We start from the raw sequence: 27181 nt of genomic DNA on the forward strand, positions 1-27181 counted from the left end.
TAGGTGTGCCAAACCCGAAAACATATTCTTAGAAACATCGACTAGATCTTGCTATGATTACATCTAGGCATTATCTTGCATTATACCCTTAAGTAAAGTAAACAGCTAAACAGAATATATGTTTGACTTCATCGGTGTTCGAAATTAAGAAGCGTGTGACCTCTTAAAATTCTATGTGTAGTTGTTCATAATCGAAGGAAGCGAGGGATGTGGGGGTGCCAAAATAACTAATAGTTTTCGCGGGGGCGTGTTAGCATTTTTCTTCTGTCGGTGACGGCCGAGGGTAGGCGAGGGGGTTGAGGGGGGTTGCGGGGTGTACTGGCACGAGGGGGGGGGGGACGAGGCTGGAATAACTCTCTTTCAGGAATGGCTACGCGGATCATTTATACTTCATCGGCTTTGTTAATAACAGTGTTGTAAGCCCCCCAACAATGAAACGAATGTTTGTTCTCTACAGAGATTTTATACCTGCCACGTGCAGATATTATTATTGCAATCCTTCAGTGGCTATTTGTTTACTTTAAGGTTGTTTGAAATGCAAACAATTTTAAAATAAAGCTTTGGTGCGGTAAAGTACCGTAGTAGAGTCAATAGAGAACATTGCAAATACTTCTATGAGTCAGAAACGGGCAAATAGTATGTAGTTGCTCTGTAGATCAATCAGATAAAAATGCGTTAACTGACCCCTTTTTTGCTCCTTAGCACTTTTGGTGGCAAGTCCTTCATAAAGAATGGAATCCATCAACCTTACCCGGAACACACCTAAATCATATCTATCACGCCTGGTGGTGATAGTTGTACCAATAGTGGCTTAGCTAAGGTGGTCATCAAAATATCTACTTAAATGAAGTAAAAGGCTTAACAGTCAAAGATCACGCATACAACTGGAGACAGACAGTTAAATTCGAAGGCTTCGCTTCCCCAATCCCCTCCACATCTGTTTTACGTCCCGATGAATCGCACCATGCAAATAAACCAGCGTTATTGTTCCTTTGAAGGGGCCCTAACACCGCTTACTTCTTTATTTGCTCACTGCCTATATTAACTTCAATACGAGGTGAATATAAACATAACATTTTCACTTGTGGAGTTCAAGTTTGAGGTGTGAGAAAATCTGGTAGTCTGTATGCTTTCATAAGTGTACGAGCAGAGATCTTTTGAGGTAGAATTGACACAATAAGGACTGATTTTCTACGCCCTCGTTTTAATGGTAAATAGACTTTTGATTATTAGCATACGTTTTTATATTTCCATAGTATTCGTTTAAGTCAATGATAGAATGAAATCTATTGATTACTATTAAAAGCCAGCTAGCTGTAAACTGAAAAGTGTCAAGTTACGATGTCGTCTTATGTACATTAGATAAACATGCCATACGTCGGGTACACTATGTTAAAAGCTGTATAAAACAATGAGGACAGGCAGGGTGCGGCGCCACTCCTCGCCGGGCGGTGATTAATTGCACGCCCCCAAGAACGCCCGGAAAATCACAACCCTTTCGCTAGTCTTAATTACCACGCCTTGCTTCAGCCAAGCGTCCCTATTGGTCGGTAAACTTGCCGCTCTGTCGCCCCTACTTTTAATTGGTCGAAAGTAATTAACGCCGTATAATCACCAACCGCGTCGCAGTAGGGGACGTCGACTAATTTGAATTTTTAATTACCGCCGCTCGCAAGCACTGGAACGGCGTGCCATTGGTCGGCGCGATTCTTGTTTACACACAGAAACAATGCCTATTGTCTTTCCGATGTTATCTCAGTTCACACTTTATTCTGCTGGCTTGATTGCTAGTACATACGCAATGTGTAATTGGGTATTTCTTTGTTCATCTATAGAATTGGTGACCGTTTAAAGATACATGATTATCATTAAATACTATAAAAAGAAAAGTAAATATTTTATCAATTTTTGCGTATAGTCACAGAATAAGTAATAGTACTACCGTACAGAAGGTCCACTTCTGAACTAAAGTGAAGTTTAGGCATAAAGAATTACCTACACTAACGACTGCCACACGAAATTGAAACTTATCGCGCTGCGCGAGCGTTCATACTCCATTGGGTATCGCCGCGCGTCTCCGGTTTCACCGCCGGAACACAGGGTTATCACTAGTCGATATAAATATTAAAATAAATCAATAAAGAGAACAGTGTGTACCTATGCAAATACAATACTTCAAAACATGTTAATCTGTTCCTAATAGTGTCTGAAAAACCCATTCACCATTATAAAATAAAATTATAATTGTATTGCTGTCTGTTCATTAAATAAATATAGGTATCTACATAACTTTACTATAGGTAAAATCAAAGAAGCGAATAGAACAAACGATTGGCCGCCGCCACTTTTTTATTAGGTATTCCGTGGATTGCGCCGACGATATTAAAAAATGATATTTATATATTTATTATATTATTATGATACTTTCGATTCCGTATTGTCTTTGTTCATGCACCCATAAACACTACAGTATCTTTTAGCTTTTTTACGGGATTTTTATTGTTTAGTTGACATTTTTTTTTATTTAAACAGAAAACAGATTAAGAAAATAGATAAGTGTAGCTAGCACTAAATCGCGCGACGCGGCCAGCGAGCGCGCCGAGTGGCAACCTACTGAGATAGGCCGCATATGCGGCCCGGCGGCCGATCATACCTACTCTGCGGAGTGGAACCCCCCTGGTATAGTCCAAAAACGAAGAACTGTTGCCCCAAATTATTAAAAAAAATATAACTCTGCGCATAATATAAACAGTTGCACTTGTGCTTTCTTGTTTGTAGGATACCGACATGATGGCGTGGATTCACGATTATGATATAAATTCCTAATGATCATAGCTAACAAAGTAGGTGCTCCGGTATGTAAATGGTGCGCGGTGCATTTCCCGCATTCCGTACATCTTCGCGTATGTTACGCGAGCCGGCCGCATGCCGAATTAGCTCATTACGGAGCGCAGCCTCCGCAGCGGAGATTTATCCCGCTCTTACCGCACCAATGAGACCATTAGCTAGACGATTCTCTGCGAGCATTATTCTTCTGTATTTTTAGTTTTGTTCGGTTTTTTAATATCTTTTTTTGCAAGAAACGAGTTATGTGCTCTGTTTTTTTTAGTTTGTAATTTTATATTTTTAGTTTTAAGGCTTACATGAGAAAGTTTAATTTTTAAGTCAAAATTAATTTGATCGCCGAAGAAGCCGCAAGTTCCAGCGAAATAGACGTAAGGCAGACTGAAAGATTAACACCCGTATTAATCTCATAGCAAACTACTAAAAGAGGTGTACATTAAATCGTAGATGTTATACGATTATATTAGTGAGTGGCGCTCAGCACTGGTGATGTAGCAAGTAAAGTTGCGGGTTAGAGTATCCGCGGCTGCGGCCTGCGATTAGAGAAGCGATAGACGGTGGCTAAGGAGGTGTTTATACGTCGGCGCCGCCACCACGAGTGACGTTGAGTGACACGGCCGGCCGCGAGCCTCCGCTTAATAAGGTAAATGAGATGCGGAGCCAGCCCGCACCGCGCACCCGCGGCTTAAATTAGCGCCAACCTGCAACTCGCGCTCTCGCCTAACAAACGCCTTGTTACCTAAAGGATTTATCCCAAACGAGCGGATTTTCTGCCCAGATCCCGAGCTAACTCAACGAATTTACCGGGGTCGGGAAACGCTCCTGAAACACACACGTGCACAAAAAACAATCTGATTTAGTTCCACTGCAATTGTGCACGAGAAATATTTTTAATGGTGTAAATGTATTCATCTTAAAAATAGAATGCTCAGGGCACTCGAGGTATTTCTTATAAAAACCAGGCTCTACGGTGTGGCAATAACATCATTACGAAGAAAAGCATCTTCATCTACATTAAAATAGACGAAGGCGCAACAAGAATAGTACATTAAAAAGAACTAGTCCAAGTCGATTTTAATCGACAAAAACGTGGTTAACATTTTTTATCCAATTAAAAACAGTTCGATGGTGGTTTTTTAGCGCTTTTTATTAGTTTTTAGTCGGGCACGGTTTTTACCCGGGGCACGGGTCAAGCGAGCTGAGACAAAGCGCGGCGTGGATGCGCGCGCGTCGTGCCATCCGTTTGGTTCCGCGTGCCGGCCGACCATTCAGCGCTAATCGCTTCATTCACCGACGAACGAGCGCTTTTTCCCCGTGGCCGATCGGTCATGCATTCCGAACGGACACTGCCGACTGTGCCCGATATCGGTTCGATGTGGCAAATCAGCGCGTGCGTCGCCGTCCGATGTCCCCCGTCGAACAGTTGCACACACTTCCATCTTATTAGACATATTTTACAAAACCAGAAAGCTTTGAAAACTAGGGCATATGTAAATTTTTACGGAATTCATGAATACATAACGTCTAGATTTAGTAATCTAGGTAGCCAAAATAATGCGTAGCTCGTTATGTATTCTTGGTAAAACGTGAACCTAAATCATTGATAGACGGCGAAGGCCTCCAAACATGTCCAATAATAAATTAAAGTTTTATTACAATAAAGTAAGGCTAATGTATGCTATTGGCGCAGAATGGCGATAATTTCCATTATTTTCTTTTTATGATTTCGTCATATCCGTTTGTCATTCTGTACATATAACGCGGTGGTATGAACACGCGATAGGTATATAGTGTCAGATGAATTTGATCGCAAGTTATTTGATTACGCAATTAAACTTTCTATTTAATCACCATAAACAGTTAACGTCAAACGTAATTGAAAATCTACGACGACTACGAATCGTCTACGAAATTGGCTACGCCGTATACCAAAGTTATCTCCAGTCAAATTGTAAAAAATCATAAATAACTTGTATTGTCTAAACATTAATTAAGTACCTATCCAAATAATGTTTGAGGGCTCAAATGTTCAGAGTTACATAATTCAAACTACAATAGTGACATACGTGCGCGTCGTAGAGCTTTTCGTCACGCAGTTCCATAACCCTCAGGCGTTAGAATAACGCTATCGAATATCTTTCTGTTATAAATTTCATACTTTATTTTATATTAGTTTATGAAGCATATCCTATTGTACGAAATTATGAACTATCATTGAACCTCATTAAGCTCAGTTCAGTAATTTTGGCTAAAATAGAGTCAACGTTTAGTTAAAAGTAAAATTCGACTGATTCAATAAAAATAGTTCAAGCTGGATAGTCACATTACTAGTATTAGAGCCTTTTAAGCGCTTAGGTGGTCTGTAAAAAGGAGGTTCACATAACTCTCTCTACGGTCTAGAGTAAGTAACGTTAGAGCCCAGGTGGCGAGCCTATTAGCTCTCGTTAAAGGCTGCCTTCTAATAAAATCTTATTTTCTACAGCTTACTTTGAACAGGTTACGAATGTCATATGGATATTACGCCCGATCTCTTCAGCTTAACCAAACCTCTCAATCAATTAAATAACTAACTAATAGCGTTATTTCATTGTGCTACATTTAATATAAAGCACTTATTTGCAATTTTAGGGTACTGTTATAACCAGTCAGTATTCACTTTTACAGAATCTACGGCCAATGTAACTTGCACTGAAACATGATTTAGATTTTTTTTACAATAGTATTCATTCTCGTATAAGTTATGGAAAATACAAATTAAACAAAAAAACTGAACTATTAAAAGAAAACCGACATATGAACCGCTATTTTAATGAATTCTCTGTTATCACTGCACTATGTGTCATTGCAAGTGGACTTTTGTCGTAATAGGAATATTCCTGTTGTTTGTTTACCATTACTACTGTGTCAGTATACGTTCCAACGATTGAAGTGTGCTCTTTTTATTACAAATATTGGTTTATATACAGACCTAATGAGATAGGATTATTTTTCTCAATGGCCCATATTTACATGCATGTTGTACGATTATTTAAAAATCAAATAGCGCATCTCTCGGGGAGACTCAGCTCCGCCGCGTACGCAATCAGAAAAGTAAGACAGTTTGCTGGTGTGGATGCGGCAAGACTGGTTTACTTTAGTTATTTTCACAGCGTCATGTCTTACGGTATATTACTGTGGGGTAAGGCTGCTGATATAGATGTTATTTTTGTCCTTCAAAAAAGAGCTATCCGTGCAATTTATAGTTTAGGAGCGCGAGACTCCTTGAGAGAGCTTTTTGGGCAGATAGGGATACTGACGGTGTCATCACAGTATGTGCTTGCAAACTTGTTGTATATAAAACAAAATTTAGGGACTTTCGCAACAAATAGCGATAGACACAATTACAACACTAGAAACAGACACAAATTAGTAGGTCCCCATCATCGTTTACACAAGGTGCACAATTCGTTTGTAGGTCTCGGCATTCGTTTCTTCAACAAGCTTCCAAAGCACATCATGGATTTACCCCTGCCAAAATTCAAAGTTGCTGTTAAGGAACATCTCGTTAGGAAAGCTTATTACAGAATTGATGAGTATCTAAACGACAATAGCTCTTGGGATTAGTCGCTCGCTTGATTAGGATTCTTTGTAATTAGGGAACTTTGCTATAAATTGTATAAACTCAGTAGCAGTAGGTCTAAATATTGTACAATATGGGCAATTAATGATGCAAATAGGTGATGTTACGTACAATTTGATGTTATTCATAAAACTGTCACTTTTTTCTTTTATAATGTTCACAACCAGAGTGCTCACTTGCTGCCCATATTCTTATTATCACATGCTAGTAGGTGCTCCCAACATACGGTATGATCAGAGACTAATAAATAACCTAGCTATGTTCATTTAACTTAATTGACGTTTAGTCTATATCGCTGATTGTTGGCAGCTCCTCGCATGATCAATTATTGTATCAACCACATTGTAAAACTTTTGGCGATTGAAAAGAGTGGCCGTGAGTTTCTCGCTAGCTCTTCTCATAAGGCTCTACCCCCTTTCCGAGCTAGTGGTAGATTCAGTAATTGTAACGACTATCATAAGTGTCAATATTTGACCTAAATGAATAAATGATTTGATTTTGATTTTGATTTCAACTTCCACACTTAGAATTGCTTTTGTGTATTTTTACAGACACTGGTAGTGGCGTGGTGAACACCTTAACCACTGCGGCACGAATGCCGTCTAATTGCAATTTTAAGTCGGCTTTATATACGTTTTCGAGGCGTATCTATGCACTGGTGCATACTTTTAATTTTTGGAAAAGTATCTACTTTTTGCTCTAAATTCTACTCTTAGAGGTATTAGCCATGCATAAAATTTCGACATATCAATCGTACAATCGATTTGTCTCAGGTGTACAAATGCAACAATATAGACATCGTGAAATGTTTATTCTAGGTGTGTATAAAAGCTCGCACCATATAAAAGCGAATAAAGAATGGCAGTGAGCTGTTGCCGCTAAGCTACCGTGAAATAAGAGCCGCCTCACAATGACTCACCGCTGTTGTGTATGACTTCAATAATCATCCATACTACATAATAATATATTTGCTCAGTTACTATTAATGATTTACTAAATAATTAAAGCAAAAGCAGTTACAAGCTTTGTTTTTTACGAACTAAAATGTTTGTTTCATAATGATTGACAGGTAATCGACACAATTCGAAGTTATCAACGTTGACGAGTTGTCCTTGCCTGCCAAAATCTGCTGTTCAATCTGTACCATGTAGTGACCTGCAAAGGCTTCTCATATTACCAAAATCAACGAGCCTACAATTGAAATTAGTGTCAGTAGCTCTGACGCGAGACAACGCATGATTGCAAAGTTCAAGTGATTGCAAGAGCGCCACGCCTAGGTAGTGGTAATTAAATCCTATGAAGGTGGTCACCTAAGTGCATGAGGCGTATGAGGCTCGGCTTGCATGTGACGTGCTGTAGGTGGTGCGAGGGGTGGACGTGACGGGGTCATGCATCGGACGGACATGTGCGGCGCGGAGGCGGCGGCGTGATTAGTGCGTCGCGCTCACGGCAGCTCGCGCCGCGTGTAACCCAAGCCGAGCGCAGTAACGCCGCGCGGTCGCGCCATAACATAATTAAAAATGATTTAAGGCATTCGCTCCGGCTGCTTTGTTTCGCGCATTATGTTTCACATGTTCGCGTCGCAGTCGCGCTCGCACACCTCCATTTTTAACGCGCCCGCTCTTAATTCTGTCACAGTTTTTATAACCCTTTTGTATTTATTAATTCCCTTTCGGCTCCGGTAGCTCTACGCTTCTCGGAAAGCGATTTTGACGTGACATTTCTTTGGGTCGCGCCGTGTCCCTGTGTTAATGAAGCGTCCTATTTCGGCGCCGCCAAAAAACAATCATATTTTGTATAATCAATCCGAGGTCACATTCTAATCCAAAACTCTAATTAGCAATTCTCAAAACCGGTCCTTACGAAACGGTTAACAACATTATCCTCGATTAGAACAATAGAGCGGATTCCATAATAATTCATTGCTTTCAGATATGATCAATTGTTATGTTTTCATCGCAGCGGAGTGGTAAGGAATTCGCTCTGCCATAATAATATATCTACGTTGGGAAACGTTCACTAAAAAGGTATAAAACGGTGGTAAAACTGGCAAACAATGGGGAGTCACGTCACCGACAATACAGTTGCAGGTTAAAAGTACATATTTAAAATGATTAAGTTCGACTTGTTGACGCGTCGCGGCTGGTTATCGAATTTCGGAAATCGAGCAACCGTGTCCTGGCCGCTACCAAATAATTTTCCATGCTTCATTCGATGTTGACTTTGGTCTTAACATTTCAAGTAATTACCAGAACAAACTAACATGACGAAAGCATTGACTTCTTACTCGTAAAAGCATCAGTGTGAGATTAATATCCGCTATATAGTTTCCCGATATTAAAAGTGAGAAGAGTCCAATCTATTTTTTCAATCTGGTTAAGCTGGGTAGTAATAACAAGTAAGTAGCGAGTGTTTGCGGTCGCTCGCCTCACGGCCACCACTGGCGGGCGGCTTGCGATCCATCATGACGACAATCTATCACCAAGTCTCGTTGTCCGACGTCCGACACGCATGTTTTACACATCATGTCTACGTATATTGAACATCTACATGCTACGGTTAGTGGTAGGCATAGCCGCATACGGCTATATCGAACTGATATCGCGAATAGGGTAGCTTAATAGTAGCTCGGTTATAAAAACGCTTTGCGATATACGATCTAGGACTGGGATCATAAACCAAAGCGGCAGGTTTCTATGGTAATATGACACTGTGTATTTTCTATGCTAGGCTTAGATCCTAGTTTAGTTTGGCTTCCCACTAAGTCTCAGGAATGTTGTTCACTATTGTTCAGATCAACTGGTTTCTAATTAAAACGACGTATGACTGGACTTGAGTCACAAAATTGATTCGCTTGAATGTCATCGTCATCGTTTCACAGTGTTTTATTTTGTTCTTGCGAATGCTACATAGTAGGTAGAGGTGGCTATCTCGTGGTCCATCTCTGTTAATTAGTTTTTTGTCGGCAGCGGCGGGGCGGGCCGGCCGACGCCATCAAATTACGATGAGTCGGCCTTTCGGCTACCGGCGCCGCCACCAACAATAATTATACACTCGTTACTACCGTGCTGCGCCTGCGCTGCGCCGAGCACCACATAGACGTGACGAATGCTCTCAATAAATGAAATCGGAGAAATTGTTTTGACATGAAATTAATGATCGAAAAATTCAAAGCAGAGATCGTGTTTGCTTAACTAATGTAACGTGGCTTCTGTTGGGACGATAAATCCAACAAGATTAAGCCCTTAGTTAATCTATGACGGTTTATAGATATCGGTGGATATTTCTAAACGGCCATCGGTTGCATGCACATTGATAGGGAAGGGCGCACGCGTGACTCGAGTCGACCAGTGTCGACGATAAATTCCATCGATAAAATCGGCGGCGTCGACGGCGCGCCCGGTAATTTCTTAACGACAGCGTAACCCGGTGGCGACGCGTGCGCATACGCATTTTATTTCTCTCGCATCAAGAAGCCGACTCCGAAATAATCGTTCACCACTCAACTTAGATGGTAATCACGGCGACTATTAACGACCATCTTAATGTAACCTTTTTGGGCAATGAGTTAGAAAGGTTTCGGCCGAAAGCATTTAGATGTGTGTCTCATATGTTGAGTAATTTTCAATGATCACGTTTGGGATAATTATCGTTCAAATCACTGTCTTAAATTAGCGGTAAATAATTGGATGCCGCTACCTGTACATTGTATGTAGATGTAGTTATATGGATTAGTTCGCAGGGAGATGAGTGAGGTTGTTTTCTTCTCAGAAGTGGTCAGTTCTCGAGGCATTGTGTTTTTAATTGAATATAGGCAGAGGAGGCGAGGCGGCTACCGTCTACATTGTTGATGCTATTCACACTGCTCGAGAGCGCTTTCTACTAATTACCGCCGTGCACTCGACAACACAGGGTTGCTACCTATGCTGCAAACATCACTTAAATAGCGTGATATACCCATTTATGCAACTGATATATAGACTTTGTAAACAAAAGAAATTAACAATGTTAATAAGTTCGACTTTTGTAAGTTTCTCAAATAATTTGCAAAATCGTAAATAAAAAACGGTAACGATTTTATTTGTTATTTACTTACTCAATCATGTATATAATTTAATTTGAACTGATAGCAAGATACTTTAACTCTTTGCAAAGTACTGGCTTAATCATCACACACAGCCCTAGAAGACGGTTGCGCGTGCGCCGCAGTAGGTACGTGAAGCTATGTTATATTATCTTTAATTAAAAACTTCCAGGGGCCATCTCTAGATTAGTCAGAGCGGTCACAAAAAGGGTTACGAGGGATCAACCGAAACACCTTCGTGATTCGTCACGAATACGATTTATTTTTATTTTCTTAGAATCCTTTTGTTGAAGTTAACCGAATTTGTTGTACAATAAAAAGTGCCTAATTAAGAAATGTTCGAGCTGCTGTTAGAAGATTTGTGGTGCTTTTGTTCTGCTTTGTAATTTATACGATTTGTTTGGCTCTACCGTTGGAGCTCAATCGTAAAATATTTATGTGGTAGGGCACAATATACACGAATGTTATTTCTTATTATTTAAAAAAGCTTGATTTCGTGATACTTAAATCTAGAATTTTATTATTTTCTTCTTTCGGCAATAAAGATTAACAATATCAGGTATTTTTAACCGTACCTTTATTTTTAAAGAGATATTGTGTGATATTTACTTTTATTGATAGATCGGTACTTTGCTGAAGTCATAAGTAAAATATGATCATAACATCCTGCACTAAAATAATGTAAAAATTGCGACACACTAAACCAATCTACAGACTGTATTTTTTTTTGCATAAAGTTACGTGCACACTTGCGGAACGGCTATCATTCCGGTGGTCGCGTCTCGTCTACTTAACGCGACGATAATGGCGGTATTACGCGTCATTCCCGACATTCCTGCGTCGCGTACCTACACAATAACGACCTTGCGTTTGTGCGACAAAATGATAGCATGTAAGGGTCAAATAAAACTAAAATAAGTGTTGAATTTTTTTTTATAATTATGAACTGAGAGGAAACATATGCAGCAGGTACTTAACTTTTAACGAAACGAGTGAACAAACTACAACATCCCCGATAGCAAAAGTTCTGAATATAAGATAGCCTGTCGCTCCTGAAACAACTAAGCTCCCAATAAGCATCACAAAACAGCACTTGCTCGTCTTTATTGCTTCAAGCAGCATTTTTATGTTTTAGTGCATTAGCAAGTTGAGCGATGACAGCGGTTATATGTTCATCCAACAAGGCTCAAGACGCGCTAGTAGTGCGACCAACTTGCTGGATAATTGTAGGCGGCCGCAGCCTAATGTGCGGTGTCGCGGAATGTAGCACTTTCCATGTTAACGAGCGTGTATCCCGCCCCATCACGCGCCGTCCTGCCTCGCACCACCGACACCATCGCCACAACGTCCGCCGTTTTATTCTTCACACAAGTAACACCTATTTGTGGTAATCCTCGCACTAAATTTATGATCACCAAGATTTATACTCCACCATCTACTTACTTAATAACGATGCGCCCATACAACAATAAACGCGAGGCAATTTCAAATGAATAAGGCACTGGATTTCTGGTACATCAACACCGAGACGTACGCTTTCATTACGTACGGAAATAAATCAAAATAATACCAACGTAAAAGATAGCGAATGGAAAATCATGCCCTCCCCGCTGCCCCCGCCCTGGCGTGATTTATGCCTGTAATTTTCCGGGCGGTTACGTAAGTAACTCGCGATTTTTCTCTTTGCACACACGTAATTAGATAATTTTCATGAATTTCTCGGACCGAAGGATCCGGAAGGCTTAACTTTAATATATCGTGTTCGCCTTGAGGAATTTTGTATAGTGAGACGTGGAGATGATTTAGTAAGCGAGGCACGTTTTGTATTTTCTTTTCCATAGTTGAAAAGAGTAAGTTACGCACGACATTTTTGCATACAGCCACTTGGAGGCGCGTTGTAAGGTCTTTCTTTATAATAAGAGGATTAATAAAGCATACAAGCTGTGAATTAATAAGTTGGCGTGGACCGGTCGCCACCACTCCCCGGACCGTTGCCGTATTAATTTCTGGCACAGATTTAATTGCTCACCTCTGGCTTAAGCTTTTTAATAAATTCGAGGACAGACAACGAAACGCGACGCGACCAAAAAATACACGACCGGGGCGCGGTCGACCAAAAAAAGGACGGATTTTAATTTATAAAAGACAGGACAAACGATTAATAATTTATTTGTATCCTCGGTTTCTTGCGCGAGAGGGTCGAGCGTTAAAAACAACCGTTAAAACCGGCGACTTTGTATAGCTCGCGCTTAGCCCGAAATGCCAATTGCGGGTAGACACAAGTATACAGCGAGCCGGAATGTCGCTTTAAAAAACCTCGCAAATAAATAAATCGCGTCGCACGCACCGGCCACGCAAAAAAACATCCACCATATTCGATTCTTTAATGTGATTTTTAAAAAAATAGAAGTAAGCGGAGGCTGCCTCCGATTGAAAATGAATGAGGGCGAGCGCGATAGTGGAAATTAGCATTGAGGTAGGATTCAGGAGCGGCTTTTGTGCGATTATATCGAGGTGTATTCTTTGCGCTTTTTACGGCGGCGGCTCGCCCGGCGCGGCTTTTCAGTCCCTATTACGATCCTGTCGCCTTTTTGTTGCAGATAATTATTGTCGCCCTACCACCCTACCATATCGCATCGATATCTTTACAATACCGGGTCTATGATTGCTGATCGTAGGTATTAACATCTTTCATGAGTTAGGGCTCACCAAAGATGGCTTAAAATAGCATTATATAAACAGCTGAAAGTTGATACTGTTTACTTGGTTTGTGTTATTATTGTAATGTAGAAAGCGAACAATAGTTCTCAACAAACAGTAGGAATACGCGAACGAAGGGCAAGACAGCTGCAGATTAGATCAGTGGTGACGGTGGAGCGGCCAGTGCGATCCATAAATTAGCGATTACGCATATATCCAATAATAAAGGCAACAATGGGATTGAATGCAGATGAGCGGGCGAGCGAACGAACGGAGCGAGCCGATCGACATTTGTATGCGCTATCTAAGCGCACAATTGGATGCCGGCGCGAGTCTTCGCACTAATGGTACACTATCGAGAGATCGCGTACCGCCGCTTGAAAAGTGGAGACCGCCGCGGAATACGGACCACACGCCCGTTTAGTGGCCACAATAAATAAATAAACATTCCCCGCGATCTGCTTGAGAAAAACAATGTTTCTGTTGTTTTCTGAGCTAAGCAACAAAGTATGACTCGAATCCGCATCAATATTGGAAAATTAACATTTAAAAATCCGAACCTGCAGTTAATATCCAGATGTGAACATGCTATATCATGTATAAAAAAAAAAGACACGTCCAAATAAATTGATTTCATTAAACGGTGTCAATAAATATTCCACACTTACGTGTTTTATCGACCGCTTATTAATATCGGTCGAATCTTATAATCCGAACTTAATGTGTAATACAATCGAATCAATTTAACTCAACGTAAATTATGAGATTGTATAAGGAATCTCATTACTGTTTTAAAAAAACAAGCAATTAACAAGAAATGTCAAAAAACTTAAATAATATTTAATGGCGTCTGAAATATAATTATACGACATTTCTGTATTATTAACTTGCAGGATTTAAAAAGGTCGCGGTAATTAACGTCGGCAATAACGATCATTTTAATGTTTGATATTAAGCCTTTATGGTAAAATTTGCATATTGCGGTGATTCTTTAAGTTTATCGCGTTAATTTACAAATAATAATTATCGTGTAAGTATGGTTCGGAGAAGTCTCCGGTATAATGTGATCAGATACGTAGGTACTTTAGATAATTGTGTCCGTATAAAACATGTGTTGAATTTAAATATAAAATATAATATAAACGATGCGCTTGTTATGAAGTACCCTGAAGGCTATTTCGGAAGGTGTAGGTAGAGATGTAATTATGTTTACGCAATTAATTTGCTGATCATAACGCTAGATAATAGAGTGATATTAAGTGAGGTATACTCGTTTACAATTATTATATCATCCTCAAGTGTATGCTTGAGATACAATCTTGTAACTTGTGTGCAAGCAGGTAAAGGAGCAGAAAATGTCTAGCTTGCCATTCTTATAGTTTCTAGGGACTTTACAGCAGTAAAATTAAATAGTAGACAGGCGATAGTCACTGATACATTTTGGTAAAAAATCAGATAGGCTCCTTTAATATAATCATTAGAAAAATTACTGTTGTATATTTGCAGAATATAAATTCCAATTCAATTCCTTAAACTAAGCTAAACATATAATATTTGATTGTGTGTTAAGTTACTTAATGCCTAAACGTTCAGTCAATTAAAATAGCACCAAATTCTAAATAGGTAGGTATTACATAGTAGGCAAACAAACTCACACAGTCAATTTTATTCAGTCGATGACCCTTCAAGATTTTTCACATTATTTTTCAAGCGCGTTCGAGTAAATTATGAAGATCTGCTGAAATATGCACTATTATGGCGTTTCTGTCCTCATTTCAAATTACTTGACGTCAATTGATGCCCCAGTCGACACAAATATATCGGCGCCGACGTTTATCACCGTTGTTTAGATTAACAAAGAAATTACAGTTAGCAATTCCATAACTTTTTCTTATCTTCATTGAGATCAGTACCATTTAGTTTTCAACGTTTTACTAAACATAAAAGTACCTACAATGCTTAGATAAAATACAAGTAATGGAGACCTCGCCATTGAATTGAGAGGTTTATTATGATTATAGTGTGCATCACTTTTTTGCAACAAGACTGCACCTGGTGTATTGGTGGGGTGCGAAGCTTCTATATCAAAGCAGAGATCTCAGATATACGTAATTGTATTTTTTTTTTGTAAACCTTTAATATTTTGTAACGTTTCGTGTCATTCTTTGTTACTTATTTACAGGTGCCAGTTACTTGAACGAGCTGTCACGTGTGCAGAGGACAACGCTATAAACCACGTGAAGGTTACCAATCAACACAATGAATCTCTTGATATCTCATCATTTAGACATTTCAAAGCTCGTGATGGCACAGTTACTCGGTACTAATTTATCCGTACATTAGCATAGCCGACACTTCAATATACGACGAGCCGTGTCCGAATATTGCGATTCGCCAATTGATTTCACCAAATTTATTGTCTGGTGTCAATGAGCCCGTTCCCCGCTGATTGAAATGCGTTTGTATGATTCTAATGCTTTGTGCCGAATAATTATTTGGTACAAATAGTCTTTCGAGTATAGATGAGATGTAAATATGGTTATTTAAAACAAATGTGAATCGCTTTTGATCTAGAAAAAGATGAAAAACACTGTAAATATAACTTAGCATTCATCGCAAATTGTAACTGTAAACGGGGGGAGATGGCTCATAGCGGGACATACCATATGACCTTCGACCTGAATGCAGATCTCCTCAATAAACTTGACCGCCTTCTCAACAACTGCATTCGATTCATCTTCAACCTCCGCAAGTATGATCATATATCTACATATCGCTCCCAGCTTAGGTGGCTGCCCATTCGTGAGCGTCGTAATTTACGTGCACTCACGACTCTCTTCTCTTTCCTTACTTCTTCTACTCCCCCAGCCTACCTAACTCCTTACTTTCAATATCTGTGTGATAATCACAACCGTAACCTTCGTTCCTCTAATAATCTTCTTCTTCTCTGCCCTTCACACACTTCTGGGATTGTCAACTCTTCTTTTCCTGTCCAATCTGTCTTATTGTGGAACGCGCTCCCTCTTGAAATCAGGATGTCCACTAACCGTCTTACGTTTAAGAGCAAAGTTCGGGATCTCTTGTTAAAACAAGTTGCAGAAACTTCACACTTATCATAGTTTGTATTTATGAATTATATATATATATATTTATAAGTATTATATTTAGTTTATAGTATGTTTTTAATATCGTCTATTTAGATAATATATTGATTTATTCGTATTTAATATTTTATCATTATTAATAATTATGTATGTATATACTTATCCATATTTATGTACACTCACATGAACCATTGTTATTTATTTGTAAACCTCTTTCTCAAATTAATTTTCCTCTTTTATTATTTAAGCACCTACTTCATTTAATCTCTGCATCACCCCAAGGTAGACTGGCAGAAAATGCCTTTGGCATTAAGTCCGCCTTTATACAATTTATGTATAAGAAGTTTAAATAAATAAATAAATAAATAAATAAATAAATATGAATAGACCAAATCTATTTATTTTCTCTAACTATTGCCAAAAAATGTCTATCCTCAGCTAATCGAGTTAGTATTTTACGCTTATGGTTCTCTAAGCTTACAATTTTTAGGTGACGATTAAAAATTAAGGAGTTCTTTATCAAAATAAAATATTTTTGGCAGTCACATTGCAACAGTTTTCAAGATATAGGCCGTAACAGGATAGTCAGTAGTAGAATGAATGTATTCGTATTAATATTCACTTATCAATACAATTATTGCCAATTTATGTGCCACTTATTTGAGATCTAATTTCACATTGTCTGTAAAATGTAATACCATTTTTTAGCTCACAATACATCGCAAAGTAATTAGCTATATTTATCAAACCCTGTATCTTGAAATGTATTTTGTACGTCTAAATTAGTTTTGATATTATTGTTGGAATCTATTATACAAAATAATTTATCTACAGAAAGCAGAACCAAGCAATTGAAATTCATTGAAAATAAATTCATTTAGGGCGGATAAGCGGATAGGGCGTAGTGTGGACTGATTGAGCCCTATCCTGACTAATAATGCTATGATTAATATCCCGGATATGCTTCATAAGGGGGAGTCATCGAACCGAACTTTTACTAAAATATTATCGTTTTATAATGAAAAATGGCCGAGCCTGTGTCCCCACACGAATACTAAAGTATTCGTGTGGGGACACAGGAGGTGTTGTATCTACAGAAAAAAAAATATAACAGAAATAAAGATCTATGAATTTATACTCAAGGCTTTATAGGATGTATTGTGATTAGGTAATATATCTAAAAGGGTTTTGTATACCGGAATATTGTTCAAGAAGTGAAAAAGCTTAGAGGATGTGACTAAGAAAGCTATTACAGGAAAAGAGAGAAAACAGTGGCTGAAATAAAAACTTCAAGGTGGACTCTTTAGTACGCAGCGGAAGGCTCTATCATTGGATAGCGAGTGAATAATCAGATTTTTAAAAGTTTATAAGCATACAATTTTATGTCTATCAATGCTAAAGCAATCCTTAATGAGCCCCTGTCAAAAAATCTTTATACCGACAATATTAATATGAACACTGAATACGTATTGTATGTACGAATAATCACAAAAATAAAATTAAACAAAAAATTACAAAAGTATCAAATGATGATGACTGGGACAAATGCAAGAGGATAATGGGCCCAAAGAAAAAAGACATGAACTCACGCACACAAGTAATTATAAAAGAAGTTAATTAATTCCTTCTTTTCCTTTTAAGGTGATGTTATGAACTTTGTATCGAATAAAATATTTATATGCATATAAAAGAACACATTCATGGCCCTTAATACGTTTTCGTAATATCGTCGAATAAAGTCAAATATTTACTCTTTAATAACATCTTTTAAATAAACAGGTAAACTCAGAAACGACGTATCCAGTTCTAATATTACAACTAGGAGAAATTTTGAACTCTAAACGTCCACATAAAAAAATATATTAATACCCAATATTTTGTACAATTACATATTTCATGAACTAAGAAGATATCGTTGAATTGGTTTTAAGAACCTTTTAGTTTTAGTGGATCACAACTAAAGAAATGCTTAGTATTGTATCAGTATTCCTGTTGTAAACTTCGAGAACGCTGCTCAATACTTCAGCGTCCGATACTCGTCGCTGGTCGACGCGTAGTAAGTGATAAATAAAACGTAATTGAGAGGAGGAAACAGCCAATGAGTAAATCTCGTCCGTCAATTTATTTAAATTATTTATTAGTGGTTCGCTATAGACACCCGCCGCGATCGCTCAGCCGGCTCAACCCGCCGACTGCCGGACGCTCCTGATACAATTATATGGCGGATGAGTTCTGTTATCGATATCCACCGATGAATTCTGAAGGACTTTGCTTTTATTTTATCTATTAGATATAGACGTTAATGGTAGTACAGGGTTAGTTAGACGTTACCGTAAAATAAAAGCTTAATCAAATGTTCGATGCAGAAAAATATCACATGTTTATTGACATTAATGAAATACTTTGGACATTGTAAAAAAAGACGTGATATCTATATCGTAATTCCTCAGAAAACTATCAAATCTGAAATGTTCGTAATGGTCAGTAAAATCAACTATAAACGGTTGATTGTCATTCTGATTATGCTAGAACGTGACTGAACAGTAATTCAAACAGACTGATTGAAGTAAATAGACTTTGGCAAAGGTTTTTGTCCAACACCGAAGCAGAAAAGTTGACAAAAAAGTAATATGTGAAACAGTTTCTTTTTAAAACCTTTTGTGGATCATAAATCTTTTAGTAATTAACTTTTTATTAGGAGAATTCTGCAAGTTTTTAGTGCGGTGTTCGTCGAAAAGAGTGCTTTATATCGATATGCGGAAACATCGACTGATGGACAACAGACAACAAGTAGAATTAGTTAATTTGTGCAGATACAACACAATGGATGAGGAAATAACGTACACACACATATACGTATACATGACTACCGGGAGATTCTAATTGGCGTAATTGGACGAATCTGGACGCACTTAATAATGCCCCATTGTCGTCATTCAAATGGCAATTCATCGTTTGTGAAAGATATGATTCATTACTTTTAAATTAAAAAGTTTGACGCACTAACGCGCATAAGAGGAGCTAAAGTAGATTGAAAATTTTCTTCATCTCATTGAGTATTTTCACAAATAACCTTCAGAATTTCATGAACTCTGAGGTTAAATGCAATACTTTTGCGGCTAATGCCTAACACAAAACATTTTCACGTGAAAAATAAATAACGTAGCAATGAACTGTAATTGAGTTTTTAATAAAACCTCCAGATTGTAGATGTGTCTCAGAACGAAAGGTCCATCGCCTCGGAGCCCTCTGAATTGTCCTTATAACTCAATCATAATATAGACGTAACATGTATTTGATATCTTTATTTGTCTCGGGAATCATATCGAAGTCATATCTTTAGAATCAGTATGAATTCAAAGTAGTGTATTTCTAGAGAGGTCGAGAAACTTCTATTTTTCTTTGCCTAATTCTTCAGCATTATTTGTGTAACTTAGCTTGTTATGCTTTCAAAGGATTTATTAATCTAATTCCAGCTAATAAAAATTATCGTAGTGCACAAATATGGGTATTGTTACTGATGACTCAACTCATGGGTCTATTTTGGTCTACTGCGTGATTTTGAAGCGATCCTGAAATAATGGTAAATATAAACTTACCCATTAATATCGGTGACGGACCAGAAGTGTCTGAGTACAGCCTTGGCGATGAGATACCAGCACTGCGTCCACACCCACGATGACTTCTCGATGGACGAGGACAGGAATTCTTTGGTCTCTTCATCCGGATACAGTTGAACGAACTTCCTCACCAGGTCTGGAGATAGCCGGTCCTTGTTCACACGATACCACTGCAACAAACGCGTATGAGTAAGCACATAGATAAAGGATGCTTGAGTCAGCTACTCACCCAAGGAAATACCTCAGACATATTCATACATATTAAACTGTTAGGAATTTACTCATGAAAGAAGAAATACGTAATTACTCAACTTATTACTTAATGTCGTCATCTCCTCTTAAATCGTATTTGCAATTTTCTTTTCAAACTTGCGTAATAACGAGAAGATTATCCTCATGTTTAAAAAGTTGCATAATTTCCTTATAAATCTCATAACGTAGATCTAGATGAGCCGTCTAAAGTAAGACGTAGCGTCTACAGCGTTACATATTAGTAATGACATGATTAAAGGCAAATCGCAATTTCTTCTTCTTGACCATTATACAAATTGATGTTTAACAACCCATTGCGCCAAGTTCTTAATGAAAGCATACAAAAAAGAGTAATCGAGTGCAAATAAGAGAGTATAGTATGAAAGGAGCGTGGAGCTCGTCACCCGTTGTGTGTTTAAGTCAGCCGCAGCGGCCCTACAAAGGGCAATGCGGCGGCTGTTAATTTCACGCTGCCTCGAATTAACATTTCTTTACGCCACAGAATAATGACGAATTAAAAAAGTTCTCGCCTCTACATGTAGTCGTAATGATGGCGGGCAGCGAGCGAGCGAACTCATCAGCCCAACTTAATTAATGCCAGATCTGTCTTTGTATTAAAATCGAACGATGGTCGTATAAAAAATTGGGAAGGCGTATATGCTGCATATTAACCAGGGTTCTCTGGACTGTTTAATTACTGCACCCGTAATTAAACTCCAAACTAATGATGCATGGTTTGGTTAATAATTACTACTAGTAGTTTTTATCATATTGTTGCTTCATTAACGATTTTAAATTGATTTGCAATTTAATACAAAAGCATTATACCGAAGACAAATATTTGGAATACAAAAATCACAAACTCAGCGTGAATTGTTTAAGTTATTTTCGGCAATAAGATAACAGTAAGCGACAGTAAAGAGCGGTGACAAATGACAGTATAAATATGACAAAATACGGCTTCAGAAGGTAACACACGGAACTCCAAATTGTCTAAAACCGGTAGTTGAAACAATCGTCACGGCAAATCGAAACGTCAGGTCGGGAGCTCGTATTCAATTTTATAGTGAGTTCAGCGCGGAGCCGAGCGATAAATGATGGCCGCCTTTACTTTGTGTAATACAATCAATGTTTTATACTATTATTCATCCGATTAGACACCGTTTTTTTCGTTTGGCTACTAGTATTTCTAGAGCTTTTTTGTACGGCTCTTTGAACTATTTGATCACAGCAGGAGGAACTAGATATTTTGGTGAAGGCAAAAGAATAGTTACGTAATTGGAAATGTAGATCGAGTTAAGATTGAGCAAACAAGCTATTTGTACACATTTTTCTTTATATACTTAAGGTTTTTTATACTCTAATGATTTGTTTTTTTTTCTATTAAGACCATGGAAATAAATCGACAGTTGTACCAGTTTTTAATCAAAACGATAGTACCTAGTCGATGTTATAAAGTCACGTGAATGTCTTCTTGCGATCTGCTAGTACAATCTATCATACATGTAAAGTGCGCCATATGGTTAAGAAAAAGCCAAAGTAAAGTCTATAACCGTCATATTATCTAAAACATTTTACGACGAACGGCAAAAAGTATCGTAAAAACCGAAGGAAATAAATATTTAGTACCGAATACTGATAGCGAATCACGTTGGTGATTATGCAATGCGCCGTCTTTACATTTAAAATAGCCTGCATCGGAACTACGGGATTCGACGAAGTGAATTCTCCAGACGGAATACAAATCGTGGAAAATTTTGAATCCTGAAGTCATTGATGATATTCTGAAAAAAAAAGAAACAATCGTCACGCAGTAAATTATGGATTTATTAACTATTAATAGACAACTACGACTCTACTCACTTGAATAGCGATTATGTATTTTTCATTTGTAATTTTAAAATGATAGAAAATTACAGAGCACGTATCGTATCGCGAACATTGTATCGACCGAAAGATTGATACCTGCCGACTTATAAAACTCAAAAGCTTTTTCTTTTGTCAGTGTTTTGATAATATGTTGACCTCAGAATTGAGATTTATTGAATACAGATTTTAATCGCAGATCAGTAGTGGTGGTAGCAGTTTTCGTAAAGAAGGTCGCGTGAAGAATAGAAGTTAAAGTCTGGTAGTAGTGGTGTACCATGGCGTCATGACCATGGCGGCAAGATTTACCATAAAAGTAATCACATGTCAGTACATTATATAGAATATGCTTATTTTGTTGTTGTTTTATACAAAACACAAGAGGTACCCATTCGATTATTTATGAGTCTATGTTTAGGATTCATTTTCAGCTCGTGTAAGTTAGATTTGCATGAATAACAATTACCTCATTTTAAAAATCTACCTGTTGAGGAAGACAAATCGTGAATGATTTATTCAATCCGACGACTTATCGAGGCCGACTCCATTTCTTATTTATTTTATTGTCTATGTGGGTTACCGATTTTCGCAAAATGGTCAACAGGTCAGATGATAATAAAATGTTTGATTTTATTTCTGTTTGTGTTTCACACTTGTCATTCGGCCAGTCATAGCCTTCAATGCGATCATTATACTCGGCCGACTCGTTAGCGCGCAGGTCAGCGGAGGCGCATCCATGGAACGAATGGAGGGATCCAGCTCCTTTATCCGCCGGTCGTTCGCCTCCAGCTAATGAATCAAAGCCCTTAGTGTGAGCATATTGTCAATACGAAGCGAAATATTAACGTTGAGCGCGCTCAGCCTCTACAATGCCAGATTAATTCCCTTTTAAACGTGCGAATAAATGGCGGAGCACCGGCCATTTAAAAGCAGCCGCGTCGACCGGTGACGTTTTGTTTGACTTCTACACATCAATTCAACGATAGGTGAATGGATGAATAGATGTCTTTGAAAAGCGTAATCATACAATTTGTCGCGACATATTCTGAGGATAAAATTTCCATGTTTACCGCTGCTTTCGTAAATAGTAAGTTGGGATTTATTGCCGTTATATTGGTTTATAAGGAGCAGACAATGTTTATGAGTGCGCGACGTCATTTAGTATGTTTCCAGTAGTCTGACATAATTTATCTGTTCGTATGACGGCGAACGTTCAGGGTGTGTTGGGGCAAGTATAAAACATTGTACGTTTGCGAGCTAAGTGGCGCATGGGATCCCGGTGGATTTGCCAGTAAGCGGCTCCGAAGCTTGTTTGCCGGGCGCTCCATTAAAATGGGATCAGTCGGGATGCAGATCGCTTGGACGTACTGCAACCGGGACACACGAGACGCCGCCTTCGGAAAATATACGACGTACAATATTGATTATACCAGCTTGTGTGCTCACGTGATGAACGTACCTACTTGAGACGTAGAGTTTGTTTTAGATTTATAAGCCTCTTATTGATGCCAGCTAGTCCCGATGTCGCGGCCCGTTTGTCAGCACTTTGGTGATTGATTGCTTACATTTAGGTAATATGGGAAGAGCTTATAAGTATTTGCTAAATAATTGTTATATTAGGAAAACATCATCGTATTGCATGCATGTCAATTTCATTGACAATATTTTGTTTGTAAGTATAAGATAAATGATCAAATATCAATGTACCCAAATCGTAGCACAAATTTTATGACAAAAATAAAAATACAATAAAGTTTCTACTATAATTAGAGTCAATAAAATAATACTAAAGAAGTAACGCAGCAAAATATGTATGATGTAGTGGGCTATGTACACAGACCAAGAAATATTAACAGAAAATATAACGACTAAAATTGTATATAGCAAACATTTATTGGGTTGCCATAAACTATGATAATAGCCCAAGGCTCAGATGTACGATAGCAATAGTCTCAATTAAAACTCTATGCATGACTTATGGCGGCGAAACAATTGATTTCGATTAACACTCGACAAAGCTACTAAACAATAAAGCATTCTATCGGATACGCATATATTTCAACAGATTTATATGTTCTTGTTCAAAGAACAATAAGTACTGAGAAACAGAAATGCTATTTTATCGAATGAAACTGTGTTAATTAGAAAATATAATTTTACTATGCTTCCGTGCGTAATACCGACTTCATGTTACAAATTAGATTTTATTTAACTTAAATGAGTTTCAGTGAATTGGATCGGTTACTTGTATTTTTAAGGTAAACTATCTGACATCCAAAGTTCCGTGTAAAAAGTAAATGTAAGTTATAACGTTATATACAGGACACAGGCTAATCACGGTGATGATAATTTACACAAGTTCAGATACTATCAGTAACAAATTCCCAATATTGGTCTGGTTTAGCTAATATCCGTTAAAATATTTGATTTGATTTGAAAATATTATATAAAAGGGTAAGGAAGGACAGGTGCAATATAAAAAAAAACGCTGGCACAATCGAAGACGATGATGCGAATCAGTCAGGTGTTAAATTCATATGGTTTATATGATCTTGCCTGATCACAGTTTGATGTTTTCAAAACATGGCGGGCGCAGCGTCACGTCCTACTGTTGTACCCCTTAATCACTTTTACGATACCACTGGGACACTTTCTGCGGGGTCCTGTTTACTCCTGGACACTACCTTAGTTTTTATCGGTTTGTTACTTTAGATTTAATGTTTTAAACCAAATTCAACATGTGTTACCAGGAAGATAATATTTAGAAAGTCTGAATTAAAGAATTTTTGCTTACATCATCGATTCTATTTGCTAGAGTACCTACATGACCGTTTAGTTCTAAACTAATTGCTAAGAAAAGAAACAAATGCAAAAAGGTGTAGAATTAGAGGAGAGAAGTTTTTGCACGTACAGGTGAAGATTAAAGATTTCCACACCACTGAACATTTTGCATCCCAGTTATTTGATGCTCTTTGTTCTACAACATCACGAGCGGGCCCGGGGGCCACCGTTGCGTAATTGTTTTAAACTCGTCTTTTAATTGTTCTATCCGGGGTGGCGATTTATGGTCCGACGTGATCGCAAGCCTTAATGCCATTCACATTCATTTGCGCTATCATTTCCGCGTCGCCGGGCCATGGGAATGCACCGTCTACAAATTTAATCAACTATCAATTCATTGGAATAATTTGTTGGGCTATTAAATTAGCATTCTTGATATATTGGCACTAATTGTTTTGTTTTAATGAGAATTTAAGCTATCTAAATTACATAGATCGTTTCAGTTTTTAACTGGGTCTTTATAATAAACTTTCAAGATTTTAATTTCCGAATATGACAAGTTTAAATGAACTGAAAAAAATACGTCGTGTGGATGAGACACCACGTCATCTGCAGCGTGGGCACGCGTTGAAGAGATTTACGAGTGTATTTAAACTGGTTTTACATTAAGCACCAACTTGGTCGATTTGATCGTAAAATCAGCCGCTATGTTTCGAGACAATATCGACGCTGGTTACCACCCAAGCGGTGGATTGTTAAATTAACTTTGGGTTAACTATGGGTCAGTTCTTTGACGAAATGCCTTTATTGAATTGTGTTTTGTCTGGTATCGAATTGTTTGTACACAACACAACACCGGTTTAAGTTTCCATAAAGCTTGTCATTCAAGAGGACAGTTCAAAATAAAAGCAATGTTCGAACGTGTCGGAGTCGTAATGAGTGGTTGGCAAAGAGCAATTAATAGTGTTCAGGGGTGTCCGATTGCTCACACTCACACGCGATAAGCATTGCTCCAATTTGTGCGGTTAATTAAAAGTCGCAGTTAATCGTTGAATGTGGCAGTTTCATAATGAAATATCATTATTCGTAGCAGTGGTAATAACAATTAAAACAGTTGTAGAGAAATGTAGGCATCTAAAATTATTTATTCAGTTTCAAGTTATATCTTACAAAGACAATGTGACATATTGTTATGCACCTACGTACATCAGTTTTAAATAAAATCGCAAAGTTTAGCAGTTCCTGTTTAACTCGACAGTTTATATGGCGGCGGCCTTGAGGGCGGCTGCGATCCGACACCTTCGGGCCTCACATAAGTCATTTCTTATTCATTGATTTACTGAATTCACATATTAACAATGTCTGTATGTTTCATATAAACAAGTCATATTTCACTATTTCATTATGTAGTCAGAATTTTCATTACCGTTCCAGTTGTTTTTCTGCTTATAATGCAGGTGGTACTGGTAATAGTGTATTTGTCTATTGTTTTGCTTGAGTTACAATTTCAGCTATATTAACGGATTTTAGATCGGATTCAATTCATATCGTTTGAAAAATTAGCAGAAGATTTTCACGACTACTTATCACAAGATACTAATACATTTGTTTGAGACGTCACAATTTTCCTTCAGAAGCCAATCGAACGGCCGTTGATTGAATTGATTGAAAAAGAAACGTAGAGGGGGGGTGTAGCTGGGCCGGTGCCTGGTCCACCGGTATTTTTATAGCCTGTACACGTCCCAGAGCGCGAGGGCGACACATTCCCGGCGAGGCGACGTTTTTGCAGCGCCAACTTTCATTAGACACCGCGCGCCGCGGGGACCGACGCGTTTCCTTTTAATAAATGAGTTATGCGTTTATATCCAAGATGGCTGACGCTTTATACCACTAGGGTGTCAAGAATGTTACGATGGCCGCGAGCTTTTTGAGTTACAGTTGCATTGTTTAATGAAATTATGGTTGTAATTAATTTATTTACCTGTATCTCCGATGCTCTTTCGCTACTTTTACATGCAAAAGTAATATTCACTACAGAAATATTCTAGGTTCCCGTAAAGCAGGACTTTTAAATTGTTAAAGTAAGTCCGTCAAGCTGTCAGTATAGAATCCATCAAAAATGTGTGCAGGTATTTACACAATCGGTTGGCACGCACAAACTTTTTGCTAGCTGTAAATGTCCCCAAACTCCGCAAGCCTCGCAGTTGTCAACTTTTCGTGTATTTATTTACTCATTCATACATTTCTTGTCTGTCTGTCTTCTTGTTTATGGCTTTTCTCTACGTCTGGAGTCTGCAGGCTTCGTTTGTAA

At 38.1% G+C, this 27181-nt stretch overlaps 1 protein-coding gene across 6 annotated transcripts in view; it reads right to left on the minus strand.

Annotated features, from left to right (window-relative positions):
• LOC142978373 (protein-L-histidine N-pros-methyltransferase) overlaps window positions 1-27181 on the minus strand; it is a 51567-nt gene that overhangs the window by 12436 nt on the left and 11950 nt on the right. For all 6 annotated transcript variants that reach the window (XM_076122801.1, XM_076122797.1, XM_076122800.1 and 3 more), the window contains one exon: window positions 19951-20141. In XM_076122801.1, the coding sequence (XP_075978916.1) occupies window positions 19951-20141 (191 nt within the window). The remainder of the gene's footprint in view (window positions 1-19950; window positions 20142-27181) is intronic.

This window comes from Anticarsia gemmatalis, chromosome 14, assembly GCF_050436995.1.
Source record: "Anticarsia gemmatalis isolate Benzon Research Colony breed Stoneville strain chromosome 14, ilAntGemm2 primary, whole genome shotgun sequence".
NCBI lineage: Eukaryota > Metazoa > Arthropoda > Insecta > Lepidoptera > Erebidae > Anticarsia > Anticarsia gemmatalis.